The 20,688-nt window shown below is 34.3% G+C and overlaps 3 protein-coding genes across 4 annotated transcripts; all 3 read right to left on the bottom strand.

Annotated features, from left to right (window-relative positions):
* Window positions 1-966: 966 nt before the first annotated feature.
* LOC18034101 (eukaryotic translation initiation factor 4B3) lies at window positions 967-4,277 on the bottom strand. Its single transcript, XM_006423550.2, has 2 exons — window positions 2,948-4,277; window positions 967-1,423 (listed from the first exon to the last, which is right to left on the bottom strand). The coding sequence occupies exons 1-2, from the start codon at window positions 4,021-4,023 to the stop codon at window positions 1,339-1,341; spliced, it is 1,161 nt and encodes a 386-aa protein (XP_006423613.1). The 5' UTR covers window positions 4,024-4,277; the 3' UTR covers window positions 967-1,338.
* Window positions 4,278-11,986: 7,709 nt separating this feature from the next.
* Window positions 11,987-16,457, bottom strand: LOC18034555 (probable magnesium transporter NIPA6). Of its 2 annotated transcripts, XM_006423545.2 has the most exons (9): window positions 15,851-16,455; window positions 15,234-15,290; window positions 14,982-15,072; window positions 14,705-14,865; window positions 14,474-14,601; window positions 14,207-14,344; window positions 13,236-13,328; window positions 13,003-13,120; window positions 11,988-12,567 (listed from the first exon to the last, which is right to left on the bottom strand). In XM_006423545.2, the coding sequence occupies exons 1-9, from the start codon at window positions 15,972-15,974 to the stop codon at window positions 12,470-12,472; spliced, it is 1,008 nt and encodes a 335-aa protein (XP_006423608.1). In that variant the 5' UTR covers window positions 15,975-16,455; the 3' UTR covers window positions 11,988-12,469. The 2 variants fall into 2 exon arrangements, with proteins under 2 accessions (XP_024035263.1, XP_006423608.1); XM_024179495.1 differs by lacking the exon at window positions 14,207-14,344 and having other exon boundaries at window positions 11,987-12,567; window positions 15,851-16,457.
* A 3,162-nt stretch (window positions 16,458-19,619) lies between these two features.
* LOC18033883 (peptidyl-prolyl cis-trans isomerase) lies at window positions 19,620-20,475 on the bottom strand. The gene has a single exon (XM_006423544.2). It carries the CDS (start codon window positions 20,393-20,395, stop codon window positions 19,877-19,879), a length of 519 nt encoding a protein of 172 aa, XP_006423607.1. The 5' UTR covers window positions 20,396-20,475; the 3' UTR covers window positions 19,620-19,876.
* Between the last annotated feature and the right edge of the window lie 213 nt (window positions 20,476-20,688).

Here is a 20,688-nt window from a genome sequence, read left to right as displayed (position 1 = left end):
AAGATCTTTCTTTAAATTTGTGTTGAATGATAATATGAAATATAATTGTTATTTTTAGATACTAGTTTGTGATTTTTTTTTAATGGATTTGTGTATTTTATACTTAAATTTGAGAATTTGTGTTGGATTGATGTTAAAATTTTAATTTTTCATCTACATTGGTTAAATTTAAAATCGAGTATGTTATGTGGAATTTGAGGTTATTATTGTAAATTTATATATTGAACATTTGTGATTTTAAATATACAAACCCACAAAAAATCTGCTATATACCATTAGAGGTTTGGTAATTGTCAAAATCCGCAGCAGTTGAATTTTCTTAAAAAAATTAAAACCCGCTACAAGTTACAGGTGAATTTAGTAATTTAAATTTTGTGTGAGTTTGAATTTGATAATGACAAACTCGCTGCGGACAGTGTCATTACCATCACCACGTGCAAGTCACAATCTTTTCTCTCTTTTTTTTTTTTTAACACAATTATGTTCTTTGATTCATCAAGTATAGTAACCCATCTAGGATAACTGTGCGGATCCTATAATTAATTTGGACATAATTCCCAATAAAATATCTGCATGAACATTTCTAAACAAGAAGGAATTTCTATGCCGATCTCACTACAACCACAGGATGTGGCTGTCTTTATCCTGAAAATTCGTGATAATAAATATGAGATTAAGTCGTGAATTTAAGAAAACCGCCATCTCGTACAAAATACAAGTGATCTAACAACATAATCGAGTGGCTTCATCACAATCCTAATTGCTGCTATCAACAGTTCGCTCTAATCGAAACCAACATTTCTGTTCAACAAGCGCCCGACAAAAGCATCGAAGAGAAACACATACAAATTATCATAACAGTAAAGGAAACGAAAATTATACATCAACCAAAATATATGCAATAATGGAGGGGGGGCGTACAATGCTCAAATAAAACGACAACAATCATTGGTAAAAACCATCAACTAAATAAATATCCCTCGGTTTATTTGATCACCGTTTCAAAACAATAAAGATCCACACTTACATTAGACCTCACCACGAAAATTGCACTCACCCAAAAATAAAAAAACAAGGCACAAAATATCAAGATCGAAGTCAAGAACCAATATCAGCAACAACATAAATAATTCTGATGTTCAACACCCACTACAAAACAAGCCAAATTGGCCAGACTAGTGTAACTCTTTAAGACCTACCAAAATTGTCTAATTAGGACTCCCCACTGTATATTTTTAAGTCATGAAAAGGACAAATAACAGTCTCATTAATCCAACACACTAGACTTTTAACAAATTCAATTGTTCCTTCCCTTGCATTGTGTGTCAATCTCTATGTTCAATTCTCTTCAGTATGTCCATTCTCCAATTTCTCTTCAGTATATCCATTCTCAGATGTATCTTCAGTCCGTCCATTTTCATCACTGGACCAAAAGAAAACATATTAGGTTCAGACAATTGGGAAGTTGTCAATAGCAGCAAACACATAATCAACACCCATAAATATAATTCCATCTAGTTACTCTACATGTACACAACCAAATTGATGTTCGTTCAAATACAAAGAGGTGAACACGGTGATCTAAAAGCTTCAGAACTCAGAAAAATTCAACCACAGAAAAAGATAATCACCGGCCACAAACTGCCAATGAAACAATGCAACTTAAGTGAACATGAAGAGAAAAAGCCAGATGGAGTTGAGAACATTCTAACATCAAAATTGGTTGAAATTACTGCTAAGTCTGTTCATCTGCATTACAAACGCTAAAGCAACATTATGATTACTTTCTAGGATCAAGGAAGTCATGAACTTCTTCTACATTACTAGTAGATATATTAGCTGAACTAGAAATAATTGGGTACTTCCAATATTCTGGAAGCACTTCAATTTAAATAAGGAGTCTTGATTTTAAATAAGGGGAGGATTAAGTTTAAATTGCAGTTGAAACAAATGGATAAAACAGAAAGCTGTATTCCTTATCATAGCCCCAAAAGTAGATGCAGTTCCTCATTTGCTCTTATAGCTTATAAAAACCTATAGGTAAGCAATTAAAACTGAAGAGGTAACATTGTGATTTTGAAGTGGAACAAGTAAAACCAGCCAGGGTGATTAGATTAGTAAATTGCAGGATACATGTTACATTCGCTTTGGTTAAAGTTTTCAGCCAAGAAAAAATGCATACATACCCATCAAAGGAAATAGAATACCAAAATCCAACAGAACACAAAATAACACATTTGAAGGTAAACCAATACAAACAGAAATTTTCATGTTTACAGCCCTTTTCCAAATCACAACGACAGAAATGATTAAAGAGCAAATTCATCATCTTCAAAGCAACTTTGAAAGCATAGAAAGAAGTAGCATACGCACAAACAACATAACGCAGACCACAAATTGAAGATCTCTCTCTCTCTCTCTCTTTTTCTTTTTAATCCTCAAGAACATTTATGTTTATCCTTGTTTTGTAGATGACTTATTCACCCCTAGGATAACTCCTTCCACACCATGCAAGTATACATTCTTTCTTGCAAAGGCATATACTTCAAGCATTCACATCAAAATCAATTGAAAAAAACACAAGTACCATCAAAATGAAATTGCATAAAAGCCATACAAGTAACATCCACAAGGACTTGCAACCAACCCAATGCAACATACTAACTGAGTATGCTGATTGTTCCATGGTTATTGGTAAGACTTTACTGAGAACCTACCAAAGTACTTGCGGTTCCACACAACCTTCTCATAAGTTTTAACCAAACAAAGAACAGCTTTCCAAATAAACACAAGACAAATTGATCACATCCATTTGCAAACAGAAAACCATATCAATATTACATTACCGACAACTCTACCCCATCCATAAACAAAGCATGAAACAAAATATAGCTGCTTGTCATATAAATTTCAATCAAAATGCAAAATAATCAATCAACAAACAAACCTTTGCCCTGTTGCATCGACCGATTCAGGCCCATTCTTTCTCCAACTCCTAGTCTCCGCAAATCCCCCTTGGCCATTACCAAAACCCCTCCTCCCCCCAAACGAGGTCATCTCACTCTTCTCCTCCTTAATTTTCACAGCCTCAAGCTTCTCATCAATCTCCTTCCAATCCTTCCCTTTCTGCGCCAACACCTCCTCCCGAGGCCTTGCCTCCCCAAACGGATTTGCCCCTTTCGGTTTTGCCACCGCATTAACAGTGGGGCTAGCCCCACCACCCTCACTCGCAGCCACAGGCACCGAACGCGGCTGCAATACCAGCCTTGGCCTAGCCCTCAGCGTCAACTCACTGTCATTACCACTTTCCTCTTTCTTTCTCCCCCAATTATCCCTCTCCCCCCTATCCCTCGACAACGAATCAAAACTGCTCTTCCTTTCGAACCCAAATCTGCTACGCGGCGCCATTTCGGTTTTATTGGAAATCCAGCTGTCACTTTCATCAGCTTTCGACTGCGAATCAGAAAAAAACCCTCCACCGCTCCGACCCGTCGGCGTCACCGATTTCTTCGCCGCAGCCCAATTGTCGATCTCGTCAGCGCGCGATGACTGCAATTCTCTATTTGACTCCCTATTTGAAACCCTAGAGGAGCCGCCGCCGCCGCTGCCCCACCGAGAATTCGACGAATCATCACCGTAATTGTTGCTCCCGTACCTGCTATTCGAGCCGTAGTTTTTAAATCCGCCGCCGAGGCGCGAGCGGTCGAGCTCTTCTGCGGAGCGCTGGCGCGGTCCCGTGGGGAGGGTGACGAGTTCGTCGTGGGTCAGGCCCTTCGGCTGGCCCGGCTTAGCCGCTAACGAAGAAGCAGAGTTGAACTCGGCCAACGAAAAGGTCTGGCCTTTGTTCTTCTTCTTCGTTTTGGTGGCGGCTGCGGCTGCGGCGGCGAGGGAAGGAAAATCGGCGATTTCGGCGTTGGTTTGTTTATCATCCTGTTGTTGTTGTTGGAGTTCAGCTTCGTGTTCTTCGGCGTCTAGAGCCCACGCGCCGGGCTTCCCCCACGGAGATGACACTGTTGCCGCCATAAATTTTTTTTTTTTTCTTTTCTTTCTTTCTCTCAAAATTTGCTTGCAATTTTTTTTGCGTTAGCGTTGTTTGGAAGCAAAGAGGGGAAACGGTGGTGTGGTTTATATATTAGGGATAAGAAGATGATCGGACGGTGGAGGATGAGTTTGGGAGATTCCGTGATGACGATGAATGTGAAATGTGATTCCTTTGTGCTATGTGGATTAGGAAAGTTTAAAAGGAGTCATATCTACAGAATCGAATAGATTAGGTGGGCGCGGCACGTTAGTGATGCCTGATTATTGTCTAACAACTCCATCAGATAATTTGTCACGCACCTGATCAAGACTCAGTATCGAATTATTTATATTTTCTAATAAATAATAATTTTTTAAATAAATAAAAATTTTTATAAAAAAAAATTTTTGAACTTTGGAAATAACTTTTTATTAATACAAAAATTTTGTACTTCCCAATTTTATTGCAAGAGATTCATCTCAAACAATGTGACATATATTAAAAAATATTAAATTATTGGTTGTAAAACTAAAAATGTGTATTGATTTATTTTGATTTATAACATAAATAAATCGGTTAGCTTTTATTTATAGATGTGATAAATTAATAAGGGAAAAAAGCTCTTTTCATTCCTAGAGTTTTATGTAATAACATATTTCATCTTAGGATTTTATGTAATAACTTATTTCATCATTACTTTTTAAACAATAACATAAAATATTTTTCCGTTAATTCACCGTTAGTTAAATGTCGTTTGTTAGTAATTCGTTAAGGGTAAAAAAAAGATTTTCTATTAAAGAGAAAATTAGAAAAAAAAAGTTGACATATAACTAAAAATATTTTTTATCTAATCCCATTAAACATTAAATACGGAAAAGATGAAAAAATTCTATTTCAAGCAATTATTTTGCACTTCTCTCTATTTTGGCAGCATGAAAGCCCTATAAATACTAGATCTAAATACTAAAAATAATCACAATTTTCATAAAAGTATACTCTCTGATTGCATTGTGAGTTGACTTGGGTAGACAGTGGTAAGGACTTGTGGAGACAATAACGGTCAAAAAAGAGTGATTGTAAAGCTGAAAATAAATTTAAGAAGCAAATTGAGTTAATATTGTTGTGGTATGTTTATCAAATAATCATTCTTTTATTTCAAATAATGAAATTTCAAAGAAACTTTGATGGTGTTTTCTTGACTTCTTTTTGCTTTTATATCGAGTAGAGGATTTTTTTTTTTCTTTTCTGCTTTCATTCTGAGTAATGATAATTTGGATGTGTGTAAAGGGAAGTATTTGCATTATTCTTATGGGATGGTAATTGTGTTTGTTGATAATGAAATTTGGTTATAAAATTGACCTATTCTTATATAATTATTTTTTGCTTTTTTTCTTTTGCTACAATATCGATGCTTGTTTTATTTGCTGACAACACGGACGGCTTTAGAATGTCGGTAATGTGTTTGATTGGCATGTGCAAATCCAACATGCATCAAATACATGTTTCAGTTAACTTTTGTGGAAAGGAGGTGCAAATGGGTGCTTGTGATCCAGAATGCTCAGTTTGGTGAGCCTTATAAATGATGTGCTGGAAGAGGTTTACAAAAGGCATAAATATGACAATGAAAATTTTCAACTTATTGCCATTATCCCATGGTCCTGTGAAAGGCAGCATTTGAAAATAGATTTGGAGTATATCAATCTTGTGAACCTAATACTAGAGAAGGGGTTTGACTTTTTGAAGCTTGAGATGGATGTTGTAGCCATGGACACACTGTCGCCAGTGAAGAGACGGTTGTTCAATGAGCAAATTAGGTCTCCAACATCCCAACCACCCTTACCCTTGAACATCAACTATCACCTTACATCCCTCAATTAAGCATCCTTGTTTATGATGAGCCTTTTTCCCAAGTCACCCAAGAACATATACAGTAGACTCCAACTATTGAAAAATGTAATAAACAGTCCTGAAATTCGCCATATACTCTACCATCAGCTGGACCATGGGCATGGACTTCTGAATATGATGATGTTCTTACTGATGTTAATAGGATCTTTGAGGCATATGAGAGTGGGTACAAGCACACTGAAGTTCAACCACAGCAAACTAAGCAAGTATATAGTGGTGATGCAAATTTAAAAAGGGGTGATCAAGGGTCCGAAGATGCTAATGAGGATGCTTTCAGTATTATTCCATTAGTTGGACTGGTGAAGATGTGTGTGATGTTGTAGAATCGGATAGTGAGCCTGAAGTGGTTTGTTTTGCAAATCTTGGTGACTCTGATGGTGATGATGGACTATCAGATTGTGAAAGCATTGAAAAGGTGATGTACTCAATAGTAAAAATGACGACCAAAACTCCGTTATGAGGATGGCAAAAGATTTGAGAGAGATGATGTTTCATATGCCCGCAGATGACGAAATCAAGTTGCAAGTTGGACAAGTTTTTAATTGTATGGCTGATTTCAAGAGTGCACTGAAAGATTACGCCATTCAAAACTCGCTTGCATTGGATAGGAAAAAAATGATAAGTCCAGATTGACAGCTGTATGTGCCGACAAGTGCTGTGAATGGAGGATCCATGCATCTGTTTTGGTGGATAAAGTATCAGTTGAGATTAGAACTCTTAAAGGGGGTGATCACAAATGTAAGCCAGTTTTTAAGAATCTAGAAGTAACTAGCAATTGGATTGCTCAGAAGCTTTATAGTTCAATTATTAACAATCCTGGAATTGGGTCAGGAGCTATGTCAACAGAATTAAGGAAGAGATTCAATACTAGCACCACAAAGAAAAGGCTTTATAGGGCTAAAAAACAGGTTCTACATATAGCTGACAATGATTTTGCCAAGTCATATGCAAGATTACATGATTATGGCAATATTATCCTTACAAAAAATAAGGGTGCAACAGTGAAGATTCAACAAGAATTACAAGGTACACAGGCAATTTTTAAAAGGATTTTTGTCAGTTATGATGCTCTGCGAAATGGATTTATGCAAGGCTGTAGAAGGTTTATTGGAGTTGATGGTTGTCACCTCAAGACATCATTTGGTGGAGTATTATTATCTGCTGTTTCTTTAGATGCCAACAATGGCATATTCCCTTTAGCATTTTGCATATGTGAAGTTGAGTGCAAGGATAGTTGGTTATGGTTTTTGGGATTGTTGAAAGAGCATATGAACATTCAAAATGAGATGGCTTTGACTATAATGTCAGATAGACAAAAAGGTCTAATTCAAGCAATTCAAGTTGTTTTCCCAAGATCCACCATGAGACATTGTGCAAGGCATATATATGCCAATTTTAGAAAAGTGTATTCTGCTTAAGAGTTTAGAGGTTTATTTTGGAAGGCTGTGAGAGCAGCTAATCGAGTTGACTTTGAAAAAGCAATGGCTGCCATCCATGATTTGAAGCTTGCTGCATATAAATGGCTTGTGGATAATGATCCAAGTACTTGGGCGTGCCATACAATTGATCCTTTCTTTAAAACTGATCATGTTACAAATAACATAGCAGAATCATGGAATGGAGTGCTTAATGAATATAGAAGGAAGCCAATTATTGATTTGCTTAAGTACATTAGGATGAAGTTAATGAAAAGACTTATTAGAAGAAGAGAAAAGGCTGCTAATGGGGACTCTAACTTGCCTCCAAGGATGCATAAGAAAATAGTAAAAATTGCTAAATCTTCAAGGAATCTGTGGGTGGTTAAAGCAAGTAAAGAGCATTATCAAGTCTTGGAGGATGATGCACTTGATAAGGAAAGGAGTTATGTTGTAGAGTTGAAGCAGTTTGAGTGTGAATGTGGAGGATGGCAAATAAGTGGTGAGTTAACATAAGCATGTTTTGGGTTATTATTTAAAAAATAGAGATGAAATGGGTTATTACATGAAACTCTATGGATGAAAAGGGTTTTTTTTTCCCATTAATAAGGTTGTGCAATGAAACTGAAGGATGGTAAAATTATTGGGTGAAGCTATTGTCACTCCTTCATTATCCTTATAAAACCCTACTTTAAATAAAATTACAGATAAAAATAAATAAGATTTAAACACACAGATTTTTTTTTTCCAACAAGTTACTTGCATTCATGGTCAATCTTTTTTCTTTTTTTTTAATTTTCTACTTGTTAATTATCTAACTACAATAAATTGTACAAATTTAAAATATTTTTTTTTCAAATTTGTCATTCATTAAATATTTTTGTACTTAAGATTACTTTCAAATTATAATGTAAAATATGTGCAATTTAAGCCAATGATTAACATTCAAAAATTCATCACCTAGAAAAATGTTTAATTTGTGTAGGATAATAATAAGATTGTAAAAGAAATGACTACTAACATAATACTACTTTGAGTTTGACCCCAAAAAAAAAAATGAAAAATTAGAAGTGCATTTGACGAAGACGAAAAAGAAAAAGGACGTTTTCAAAAATTAAAAAAAAATATAAGTGAAAAGGGATTTCATGAGGAGATTAGAGAGATGCCAATAGTCCAACTAAAAAATATTCTTTTGTACCATTTGAGAAAAAAATAATATACCAGTTTTTTAGAAGATAATATTTAATATCTCTATATATATATAGAGAGAGAGAGTAATATTTAAGGATGGTGATATTTCCATTTTCAAAATAGTGTAAACCCAATCCCATTAAAAATATATTGTAAAAAATCACATTTTTTAATAATTTCAAATAAAGAAAAATTTTTGATCAATTAATCAATTAACTCATCCTTAATTCTTTGAACTTGTGGCATAAAAGCATATGTTGTAGACAATTTGACCATTTAATTTTATAAAAGTAAAATAATTAAACTAAAATTAAGGTAAAACATAAAATAGTCAACAATAATCAAGGTTTATGTAAATAAAAGGTTTTAATTGATTAATTCTTTAAATATATTTCTTTACTCTGACTTTTAGAAAATAAAGTGAATTTTTATAATTTTCTTTTTTTTATTCAAGTTGCACTATTAACTTTAACATAAAAATTAAATGGGAGGGAATTTATGTGTCACCTAGGGATGAAAAAAATATGGGCTTGACCCAGCTCGTAAAGGGCATGTCCAGACCCATGAGCTTTTAGGAACGACCCGCAACGAACGGCCTAGGCACGGGCTGAAAATTTAAAAGCCTTGGGCCTGGATATAGGCTCGTGAGAAAAGTCCTAACTTTATATTTTATATTTTATATATTATGGGCTTTATATATTTATATTTTGTATATTCGATTATTAGTCTATTATATATGATATAATCAATCAATCATATTTAATTTAAGTATTCTTTTATTTTTCCTATTTTAAACTATATTAAAAATTCATTTTAAAAAATTTGTCTAAATTCAGGCTCAGCTATAACTCAGCCCATTTAAGTATAGACAAGCTTTTGAAGGGTTTGGATTTGCTGTTAATAACTTGGGCCTGGACCTAAGCTTGAAAAAGCCTGGCTTAGGCCCTTAAATTGCATCCTTTGTGTCCCTTACTTCTAGGGGTTTTCAGAATCCAATCCGATCTGCTCAATCCGTCTAATCCATAGAATATTGATCTGTAAAAATCCGATCTGTGGATTGGTGAATTGAATTAGATTCAAAATTTAAAAATCCACAGTCGGTTGATTTTATATGGATTTCCTTATGTAAATCCACAAAAATATGAAAAATCCAACAAAAATTTATTAATTTAATAAAAAAAATTAAACTTGTAAATATGACATTAGTACTTACTAATAAATAAATAAATTAGAATATAGTTACATTAACACCATGTTATATCTTATCCGATAATAATATAAAATAAAAATAATTAAATAAACAAATATAACTTTCTAAGCAGTTAATTTTCATGTATTAATCTAAACAAATGAGTTTTTCTTTTCTTTTTTGTGTGTTATATTTTAAAATTTTGAATGTATTTTCTAACTCTATTTAAGTAATTAATTTATTTAAATCTTATTTAATCTTGAATTTAATCGCTAGGAAAATCATTTTTTTATTAATTTTTTTATTTAATTAGTTCGTGGATACGACAGAATTAAAAATGTTTAGCTCGCAAATCAATACATAAAATCGTGGATTGGATATAAATTAGGTTAAATTTGCATCCGATCCGTAAATGTATGGATTGAATTTAGATTAAATTTCACCAATCCATGAATTCGATTAGATTAAAAATTTATAATCTATAAAATTTGATCCGCGAACATCCCTATTTACTTCTTTCGTATGAGCTTAACTGACACTTTCACAAAAGTAAGGGGCCAAAGTGTTAATATAATAATTTATTATCATGTTGGTCATTATTTTAAAGAGAATTGATTTAGGGAATGAAACTTCAGCATTTGCTTAAACGTCTAAGCAAGCCCATGATCACGAAGGAAAAAATAAAACGACAATTATTTTGTTCCGTTTGTGGACGATTCACATTTGTGCGGTCAATGGCACGCTGCGTGTTGGATCCAAAATCCAACTATGTCAACAGCTGGCGTGTCCATTTTTTCAAATATTTTTTTTTATATTTTCTTTTGGCCTTAATGTGACACATACATGGCCAACTCAAGTGTGGACAGATGGCGTGATGTTATCTTCTAAAGGCTGGGAGGAAATAATAAAAAAGGTACAATAAATAAGCATCGTATGATAATATTTAAATATTAAAGAATTATAAAATTTGACGTTTAACTATTTTTCTAATACTTGATTATTAGTAAACATATGAAATATTGTTTCTATCCTTACTTTAAGGGAAGACAATTATTAATTGTTTAATAATAATTAATATTAATTTCATTTTCATGTACTAAATAATTTTTGGTAATGTTCGTGATTGGTAGTGTAACCATTATACTAAATAATTTTTGGTTCAGTTAAATATTAATTTCATTTTCATTATTAGTTATTGATATAAATTTTAAAAAATTATAAATTATAAATTTTTATGTCATGAACTTTATTATTTAATACTTAAAATGTCCGTGATTGTTTTTATCTATGGATGTGTTTGTGAGTATGTTAATTACCACTGTTTGTTAATTTTTATTGATAATTAATATTTAAAATTAAATTAACATTCAATTGAATGAAAAATTATTGTAATAAATACATTATAGAAACCTTATATTACCCTTTTTTGTGTAAATGTAAACTTTTATTTAAATTTTTGGGGTTTTGATACAATAGCAAAAAGGTTTTATTGGAATTTTTGTGATTTTTCTATTTTCCCTAAAGTAAGGGCAAAAAATGGTCAATTAATGAAAAAAATAATAAAATGTAATATTTTATAATTCTTTAGTAGTAAAATATTATGTTGCAATACCTGCTACACTTAATTATTATTTCACAATAACTTAAGTAATAATAATAAAAGTAATGACAACAACAATGCTATTTTTAATTATACTTTTTATTTTTGTAAATAATTATTATTTTGCAGTAACTTAAATAGTAAAAAAAAATTATCTTTAATGATACTTTTTATCTAAATTATTATATATATATATATATATATATATATATATATATATATATATATTTTGTATAAAGATATTTGCTCCCAAAGGGCTGACCAAATAGTTTTCAAATAACAATATTTAACTAACCCTCTGATTCAAATTGAAGGCAGTCATGACCCAAAGGTTAAACAATTAATGGGTTTATTCACGAAGTTGTCAAGAAATTTTCAAATAACTTTTGATGTTCAAATCTGAGATAGATTATGAGTTAAAAACCTAATCTAGACCTTACCCAATCCTCTACCTTAAAAAGAAAAAATTGAAGAAATATTTTCAAGTCGAAATAAATTTTCTTTCTCAATATTAATCAAAGCTCACAGCAACCAAAAAAGAAAAAAGAAAAAGAAAATTGTTCATTTCGATCCTCATTTTCAAATTATGTTAACGAGATAATTTCAAATCCAGAAAACAAAATAATATATTCAGAATAACGAACCATTTGGGAAATACAAACCAATCAATGATAACCTAGGCATGGAAGTTTTATTAAGGTTTTGGGAATAATACGGGAAAGACACAGTAGTTGAATGACAGCTAAATTAATATAAATTATGGATTGAACAAAAGAATGAACCCAACTTGATATTGACAAACCCTCAATTGAAATAACTTGATAGAGACAACCAACATGACGAATATGTACAAAAATCAAAGAATTATCATGGGACCTGCAATAATGCACGGTAGATCTTCCTCCAAGTACGAATGTGCAGTGATTCAGATTGTGAATTATGCAGCAACAAGTGGATTCCGAGATTTGCATTGTACAGCTTGAAAAGTAAAGGTATGCACAACAGCTATCTTTCTGAATTAAAATCAGCGTTGTCCAGAAAAACAAGTGGCTCCTCACTCCGCCACGACTTGTTAGCCCGGCAGCAGTGTTGCTCGAAAAGTGGAGGATCGTCTTCATTTTTAAGATCCATCTTCAGGGAAACTCTCATTGCACATAATAATCTGAATTGTGTATCGTGATTAGATGTTCTTCCTCGGCACCCTTCAATGAATCACCACTTACGTACCACGTCACAGTTCCCACTGGATAATTAAGGGACTAACATCAGCTAAAGTTGACAATAAGGTCCTAACAACAATAATATCAAGGAAGCATTTCAAAGCAGTCAGCCACCACAAATAAAGTAAGATTGCGGCTCAGCTAAGTTTGAACATAACTCCAGTAGCATTTCAACTAACATCACTCCAGTGAAGCCGTTCAATAATTTTGGACGTGGCTACATTCCAAAATCAAAAGAACATTGATATTCAGGCACATGCTTCTAGGAAAACATGGGCCTAGAACTACAGAATGACCACATAAATGCCGCAGCATTCCATTTTCATTTTTATCTGAGTTCATTTAATTGATGTATCTGGTCACAAGAGAATGATCCTAAATCAATATTTTAAACCAGGATATACCTAGTACCTTTCAGGCCCCAAACTTCACAAGATTAAGGAAAGATCTCAATGTACCTGGTGCAGTAGTTTGTTCATGTTCTCTTGTTGCATGAAGTATGATTGTTCCAGAAAGCACAGTAATAAAACCACATATCTCGGAAGCTATGCCACTTACATCCTGACCTGACCAATCCTGTACGAGATATCAGATAAGATTTCATTTAAACTTATTGTCTCCTGCTAACTGTGAGGACCATGTTGCAGCATAAAAAAAAGAAAAATTCAACAGGATAGGTCGAGCATTCTACCTTAAACATTATTGCACTTGCAATAATAGTCAGAGTTGTGAACATGACATAATATACTGGGGAAACAATAGCCGCGTTGAATGTATCCAGTGCCTGAACAAAGAAGCCATATACATCAATGAACATGAGAAAGGGAACCAATTGCACAGTTTGAAAACGTTCTACTAAACATTTCACAAAGATCTAAGAATCCCACAGCAGAAGGAAAACCATCAAACCAACTCAGATTAATGGCACCATGAGATGGTCGCCATTCAAGCATCTTTCACCTCAGCTTTTTGATGAATCAGTTTGAAGATCAATATTTCATTAATCAGCAATGCAGGTGAGACAGAAAAGAAATGAAAGGGCTTATAAACGCAATAGCTTGTGTGGAATGGCAAATTGAACGAAATTTTAGAAATCACAAGTATTTAAGAAAGTTCATTTGTTTGATTCATGAGTGAAATAGCTCATCATTAAAACATCGGTTAAGTTTTAAATCCAGCAAGCATGCTATTTTCAAATCAAATACAATTGTATCATATATTCTTCTTTTCAACAAGGATCTTCCAGCATCTATTTTAGAAAAAAGAAAAGATATAAACATAATAAAATCAACATGAAACAAAGTCCTCAAACTTTAGCCTTGGCGCATCTGGTGACAACGAGTTTTGCAATATACACACATAATTGTGTTTCGCCACTATAGAAGAATCAAATTTTCAGCGGCCACGTTGGGTCATAATACACCAAATGTTAAGAGGGACAATAAATACCTTTCACAATGAAGAAATTTATACAATAAGGAAATCCATGTATTTTTGAAAGCTTGTTAAGTTCAAAAGATCATGTACAACAAATACCTCAAAATTCATAAAACTCTACCATGTGATGTTTATAATATGATGTGGAAAAAACATGCAAACTTGTCAGAGGGTGTCAATGACTGATACAACTGACACTACCGATACTAATAGTGGTGGACTTGCCTTGTTCAAATAATTTAACTGTGTAATGACACAGACAGCTGCAACTGTAAGAAAAAACCAAGTTTGAGGATAAGCTATTTGACTGATTCCATCCAGTGTAAGTTTTATTGCAATTCCAATGGCCTTTATGCTTACAACCTGAGGAATATAACAAAGTTACAAAGACTTATGCACCTACCACAGAATAAAATAGCATGCAGGCAACTTCATAGCATCTCGACCATGCAATATTGCAAATAATTGGTAACTTAAAGAGAAGATAATTACCGTTAGTGAACCCATTAAAGAACATATTCCCAAGTATACCAGTATGTTTGTCTGTCCACAGCGAGGTTCAAAGTGCAAAACAAGTGCTAAAACTACTGAAACTGTTGCGGCCACATAAATCAGAAAATCTGTTGATTGAAACATGAAAACATGCACAATTAGTATTTGCTCCCACACCAAAGCATGTTTTATAATGAAGATCAAGGGGAAAAAAGGTTTAAAGCCAAAAACCAGGTTGAGTTGCCAGAGCCCAGATTTCTTGCACAGAATTTGGAGTATGCTCTTGAGGTGCGTGGATTACAATCACCACTGATCCTACAATGCAGGTGATGCATCCTAGAATGCCCATTTTCTGCAGCCGTTCCTTCAGCATGAAGTGTGCCAGAACAGCACTACTCACCCAGCAAACAAGTCAGTTATATATATACCATAAAAGCTCTGCCAAAACTTTCTTTTCTTTTATCTGAAATTACCAAAGGCAACTAGAGCTCAGACATGTCTGCACTACCTGATAATTATACTTAATGCACCAAGTGGTGTCACCAGAACAGCAGGAGCATAAACATAAGCCACAAAATTTGCAACTTCTCCCACAATCACTATTTGTACAGAGTTACAAAACTGAAAAGTCAGTAAATCATATGACTACAATTAATATTTCTTAAAAGTAACATTAGGGGATTGCCACCCGGTCGCGCGGGGTGGGGGGGGGGGGTTGAGGAAAAGCCAAAATAACTAGGACTATTTTTGCTAAACTTACTTGTCACCATGCCTGCCCACCAAAGAGGTTCTAGTAAGTACGTATAACCCCCAACTCCTGTATTTTCCAAGGGGAAAAAAATTAATAACAAAAAAAAAAAAAAAGGTAGCTGGTTCAGGAGAAAAATCAATCACAATCTATTTAGCTTAGTGCTTTTGAAAACATAACTCATACCAAATTAGAAGTTAAAAAAGACTTTCTAGGCCTCAGTTTGACATAAGAATAAAAACCTTCTTCCACAAAACGTTCAAACTCAAGCACACATCCAAGCTAAGTAATTTTCAAGAATTCAAGACCTCAGTATCTTTCATATGTGATCTGTCATCTATTAATAAAACAGATTTTGTGATATTGATATTTGGAACTATTTTATCCTCTTCATTATCACCAGATTGTATCAACGTAGTAATTAAATAAATCACTCAATATTCAATTACTTCAATCATCTTATGCCTATTTTTGCCCTGACAGCCATTGCATCAAGCCATAATAAACTGAATTAAACTCAAAAAAAGAAAAAAATCCGAAATTCCAAGTTATAATAGCAGATAATAAAATCAATCAAAGATTAAAAAAGAATTCGTAAAAAGAAAAAAAAATCTGAAATTGTACAGTACCTGCGCGAGTACCAGAAGCTCCTGCACGCTTCAGCCCTTTCTTCTTCAAAATGAAACTCGAACCAATAAACGCACTCGACGCCACTGCTAGTATCAGGCCCTTCGAATTTTCCGATAGCCCCATCTTTTTTCTCTCTCTATATTTTCTCCCTCTTAAAAAAATATTTCTACAAAAATCTATGTATATATTCACACACAAATTTTGAAATTCAATTTTATTTTATTCTCTCGTATTTAGCTGCAGCAATAAAATACAACCAAATGATTAAGCGTTTGGTTTGGTTTTGAATTCCCGCCAAAACGAACTCCGATTTGACTTTCCCTCTCAAAAAGGCGAGGGCCAAATGAAAACGAGATTTTTCAAAACAAACAACACTGACACACACACAGCTGTTTCGCTTTCTCTGCAAAACGCTGAGTTTTGAGAAACCGTGTGCCAATTCTGTAAATTCGAGAAGAAGATTAGAGAGGGAATGAGATCTGAAACTGAAAACTAAAACTAAAACTAAAAGTCTAAAACCCTCTTCACGAAATTCTCAACTAAGCATGTTTCGTCGTCTTGTCGGAAATTTCCGGTTTTTACGATCTCCTGCTTCGCGCAGACGTTTGGTTAAGTTACACTCGTGCGTCATGTGGTTGATTGATTAGAAGAAGAGTCGAACACTTTACGTTGCACTTTTCTCTATTTTTTCTTCCAAGAAAAAAAAAAATTGGGTAAATTTATCTTTAATTTAAAATTTAAGGTAAATTTATTAATTATTAAATTTTTATTTATTTTTTGTGTGGGATTGGAGTGAGGTTAAGGCAAACTCTCAATCATTATTTATTTTTAATAAACTCATGATTTGATATTTAAGTTTCGCCTAAATCTCAAATGTTATCTACAACTCATTTATTGATAATGAATCCGTAAAATTATTAGTGATCTATTATATAAAAATTTTCATAACTTGAATATCTATTTATTATTTAATTGATAAATATCATTAAAATTAAAACTCAAATATTAAAAAAAAACCTTTATAAAACAGTCACACAATATTAACGTAGTGAGATAATTTACTTAATCAATCAAAACCTGGGAATTAACAGGTCTGATTAGTCTACGGGATAAGGCCTATAAATTTAATGCTATAAAATCTATAATATATAAAATAAAAAAATTTATAGGTGATTATCAAATTTGCCAAATAATTAAATCTTAATTGATTGTGCGCACCACTTAGACTGTCACATACACGTTTTTCACTGAATGCTGGATTATATGGACCGATCTTTATTTGTTTATTTAATCTTTTTAATTGATAGTTTGTGGCAGAAGCTCATTGGAGCTTATGATTCCAGCAGGTGGTTGGACAGTTGTTAAGTCTTTCTGAATGACTAAAATACGCTGCTCCCAGGATGTGCCGTGGTGCACAAGACGTTACAAGATGGGTAAAATGGTAATTTAAAGGAGAGAAGATAGCTAGATGTCAGCAATAAAGGAAAGTAGAACTGTTCGATTGGGGGGTAGTGCGAGCGCTAGTAGCCGTAGCGTGAAGCGGATCCAATTTTTGAGGCCATTTTGTCTTTACATTTAACTTTTTCTTTCTCTTGTTTGGTTTCATGGAAAATTTAGGGTAAAATCAATTGGATGCCTCCTTGAACATTTATCCATCCTATTTTACATACGTTTATTTAATAGATTTAACAGGACTATCCTTATAACTATGTTCTAATTGCCATTAATTTAGAATTCTATATTATAAAAATAAAGCTAATTATTATATTTTTTGGTTTATTTTGTCACTCAATCATTTTTTCTTGAAAATAATCATGGATCTTTTTTTTTTGGTTAGATAGATATAAGCCCATACAACGTCACGTGGAGACAGTCCATAGTCATAGAGCTTCAAGGCCGAAGGTACAATTTTAATAGTGGGTTCACAAGCATGAGTTGTTCTTGTACTATAAAGTGCAAAGGATGACAAAATGCTATATGAAATCATACCTCAAATAAGATAAATTTTAATGATTTTTTAAAAATGAGAATAAAAATAATTTATAAATTTTTTTATGGATTAGAATTTGGTTTTATACATCTTACCCTATCTCTACTGTCTAAATATTTTACATTTTTATATAGTTTAAGATATTGTTTCAATACGTTGAAGTATTTTTTTTATTTTTAATAATTTAAATATTTTACAATATGTTAGTGGTGGTTTTATTTGAGTCATTTTAATTTTCTTTCACCAAAATTATATATAAAAATCAACAACAAAATAAGCAAATGAGAAGACGGTGGGGATGGATAAATTGACTCACACATGGAGATTTTCTATCCCCATTGGAGAATAAGATTTATTCTAATGGGGGTGGGTAATTGAGATGGTCTCCCCAATTACTCCGCCACATTGTCATCCCTATACTAAATCAACCTTACTCTACCAAGCAATATGATCATTGTGAAGAAACATTGTCAATATATATTGTTTATAAATTATAGAATGCGTGAGGAAGCAGAAAATTATCTTTGAAAATGAGAGGGAAATGGAGTTTACAGGAAATTTCCTGCTATCATCAAATTCGGCTACATGATAGCAAGTGTCATTAGTAAGGAAGCTTACAACTTCAAACGTATATACGTGGGCGATACAAGAAGTGTCTTCTATAAGAAATTGTTCTTTGGAGAAAATATGATTATCTCATAATAAATGATAAATTGCGCCCAAAAAAAAAAAAAAGCATAATTGGCAAAAATGAGATACCAAATTTCATTATTGACAAAACACAGAGCAGAAGTGATTAGTATTCTAATTTGATCTGTTTACAAGGTATTTGTGGTGCGAAAAAGCGACAACCATGCACGCTTTTTCTTCTTTTTTTTTTGGGGGGGGGGGCTTGATTCAATTTCGTTAGTTTAAAAATTAAAATTTTATCTTACGTAACTTTTAAGATTGGCCAAAACACAGCTACGTTAAGTCGATCTGTGTTAAGTTGTGATTATAACTATACGTGTAGTGCTAGAATTTCATAATGAATGGACGACGACGCGGCGACAACACTAGGCCGAGATTCCTCTCATCGGATCGCAAAGTGAGAGAAAGAATAGATGTGACGAATGGCAGCAATTCTCCAATTCGTGAAATATTAGGCTATTGGGAGAAGACACGAGTTGAAACTTGTAATTGGGCCCATTAAGGCCCAGATCAAAGTCCAATTCATATTCGTCTCAGTTAAAGGTTAGGCTTATGGGGAGACGCCACGAGTTGCTACTGGTAAAATTGGGCCTATTAAGGCCCAGATCAAAGTCCGACCCCCGTGCCCTCTCCAACAAAATCACTATCTCACAAAAATCTCAGTCCAAGAGAAGGACATTCCGAAGGATATTCCACGCTAATTTTTCAAATTTCCTTTTTTTATTCTTTCTCCACCTACTATGCAGTTCCACATCTCACAAAAATCTCCAACTACTAGGCCCCATGCAGCCGTGCTGGGTCTCCATCAAAACGACAAATACTATATATTTTCCAATTTTTATAATGCATGTTTAAAAAATATATTTCCCCTTTTGTCATCTTCCCTCCTTAATCTAAAATTATCCTTTCATCTCCGTTTACTTGCTCTACCCCACGCGCCGACCAAGTCACCCCAATTCTTTATTTCGTAATGTCAGATATTTTGCAGATCCATATCGATAATTATCCAACCTGTACCCGATTTATCGGCAATTCCGCCATCGGATTCCCGCCGATTCAAGAAAAAAAAAGGCACATGAAATTTAAAAAACATAAAAAAGGATATGTAATATAACAAGACAAGCCCTATCTTATTTAAAAAGGCAGCTCATAGAAAGACATAAAAAACAGTTCATCAAGAACCACCACCGGAGACCCGATCCAACCCGAACAAGTAACATAGCAGGAAAATTAGATAAAGATTAAAAGTCCTACAGACACGGCCACATAATAATAGATAACATAATCACCATCACGATCGCGATCAGACGGCTCGTGATGATGGCGATCATTATCATGATCAAATCTAAGACAATTGACCGCAATCAGCGATCACGACGGGCTTGTTGGTCCTTCCGGAGCTGGACCCCACTTTCTCGATGGCCTTGACGACGTCCATTCCTTCGACGACTTGACCGAACACAACGTGCTTCCCATCGAGCCACTCGGTCTTGGCCGTACAGACGAAGAACTGAGATCCGTTGGTTCCGGGTCCGGCATTCGCCATGGAGAGGATTCCGGGGCCGGTGTGCTTCTTCACGAAGTTCTCATCGGCGAATTTTGAGCCGTAGATTGATTCGCCTCCGGTTCCGTTTCCGGCGGTGAAGTCTCCCCCCTGGCACATGAATCCGGGGATCACACGGTGGAAGGACGAGCCCTTGTAGTGGAGTGGCTTGCCGGACTTGCCGATGCCTTTCTCGCCGGTGCAGAGGGCGCGGAAGTTCTCGGCGGTTCGGGGGGTGACATCGGCGAAGAGCTCCATCACGATCCTGCCGGCGGGCTGACCGCCGACGGTCATGTCGAAGAACACTTTGGGGTTTGGCATTTTTGATTGGTTGATTGGAGAGAAAAAAACAAACTAAACACGGACTTCTGATTTGGTGATTTGTTGGCGAATTTGTTAGGGTTTTGGGGCAATTAAATAGGGGATGAAGCGGTGGGGGAGTAACAAAAAGTGAATCTGGACCGTTGAGGTGGGACACGTGGAGGGATCGTGGGGCGGGGTGGAAGTAACTGTGGTTGAGTTAAGGTTGACTAGAGTTATGTGAGGGATCCAAGGCTGGGTGATTGTAGTTTTGGATATGTCGTTTTGTCAGTGGGAACGGCGTCGTTTGTTTG

The sequence above is a fragment of the Citrus clementina genome, unplaced genomic scaffold, assembly GCF_000493195.1.
Source record: "Citrus clementina cultivar Clemenules unplaced genomic scaffold, Citrus_clementina_v1.0 scaffold_8, whole genome shotgun sequence".
In the NCBI taxonomy this organism is placed as follows: domain Eukaryota; kingdom Viridiplantae; phylum Streptophyta; class Magnoliopsida; order Sapindales; family Rutaceae; genus Citrus; species Citrus x clementina.
The sequence above is the reverse complement of the archived record's forward strand: the minus strand, read 5'-3'. Positions and strand labels throughout refer to the sequence as shown.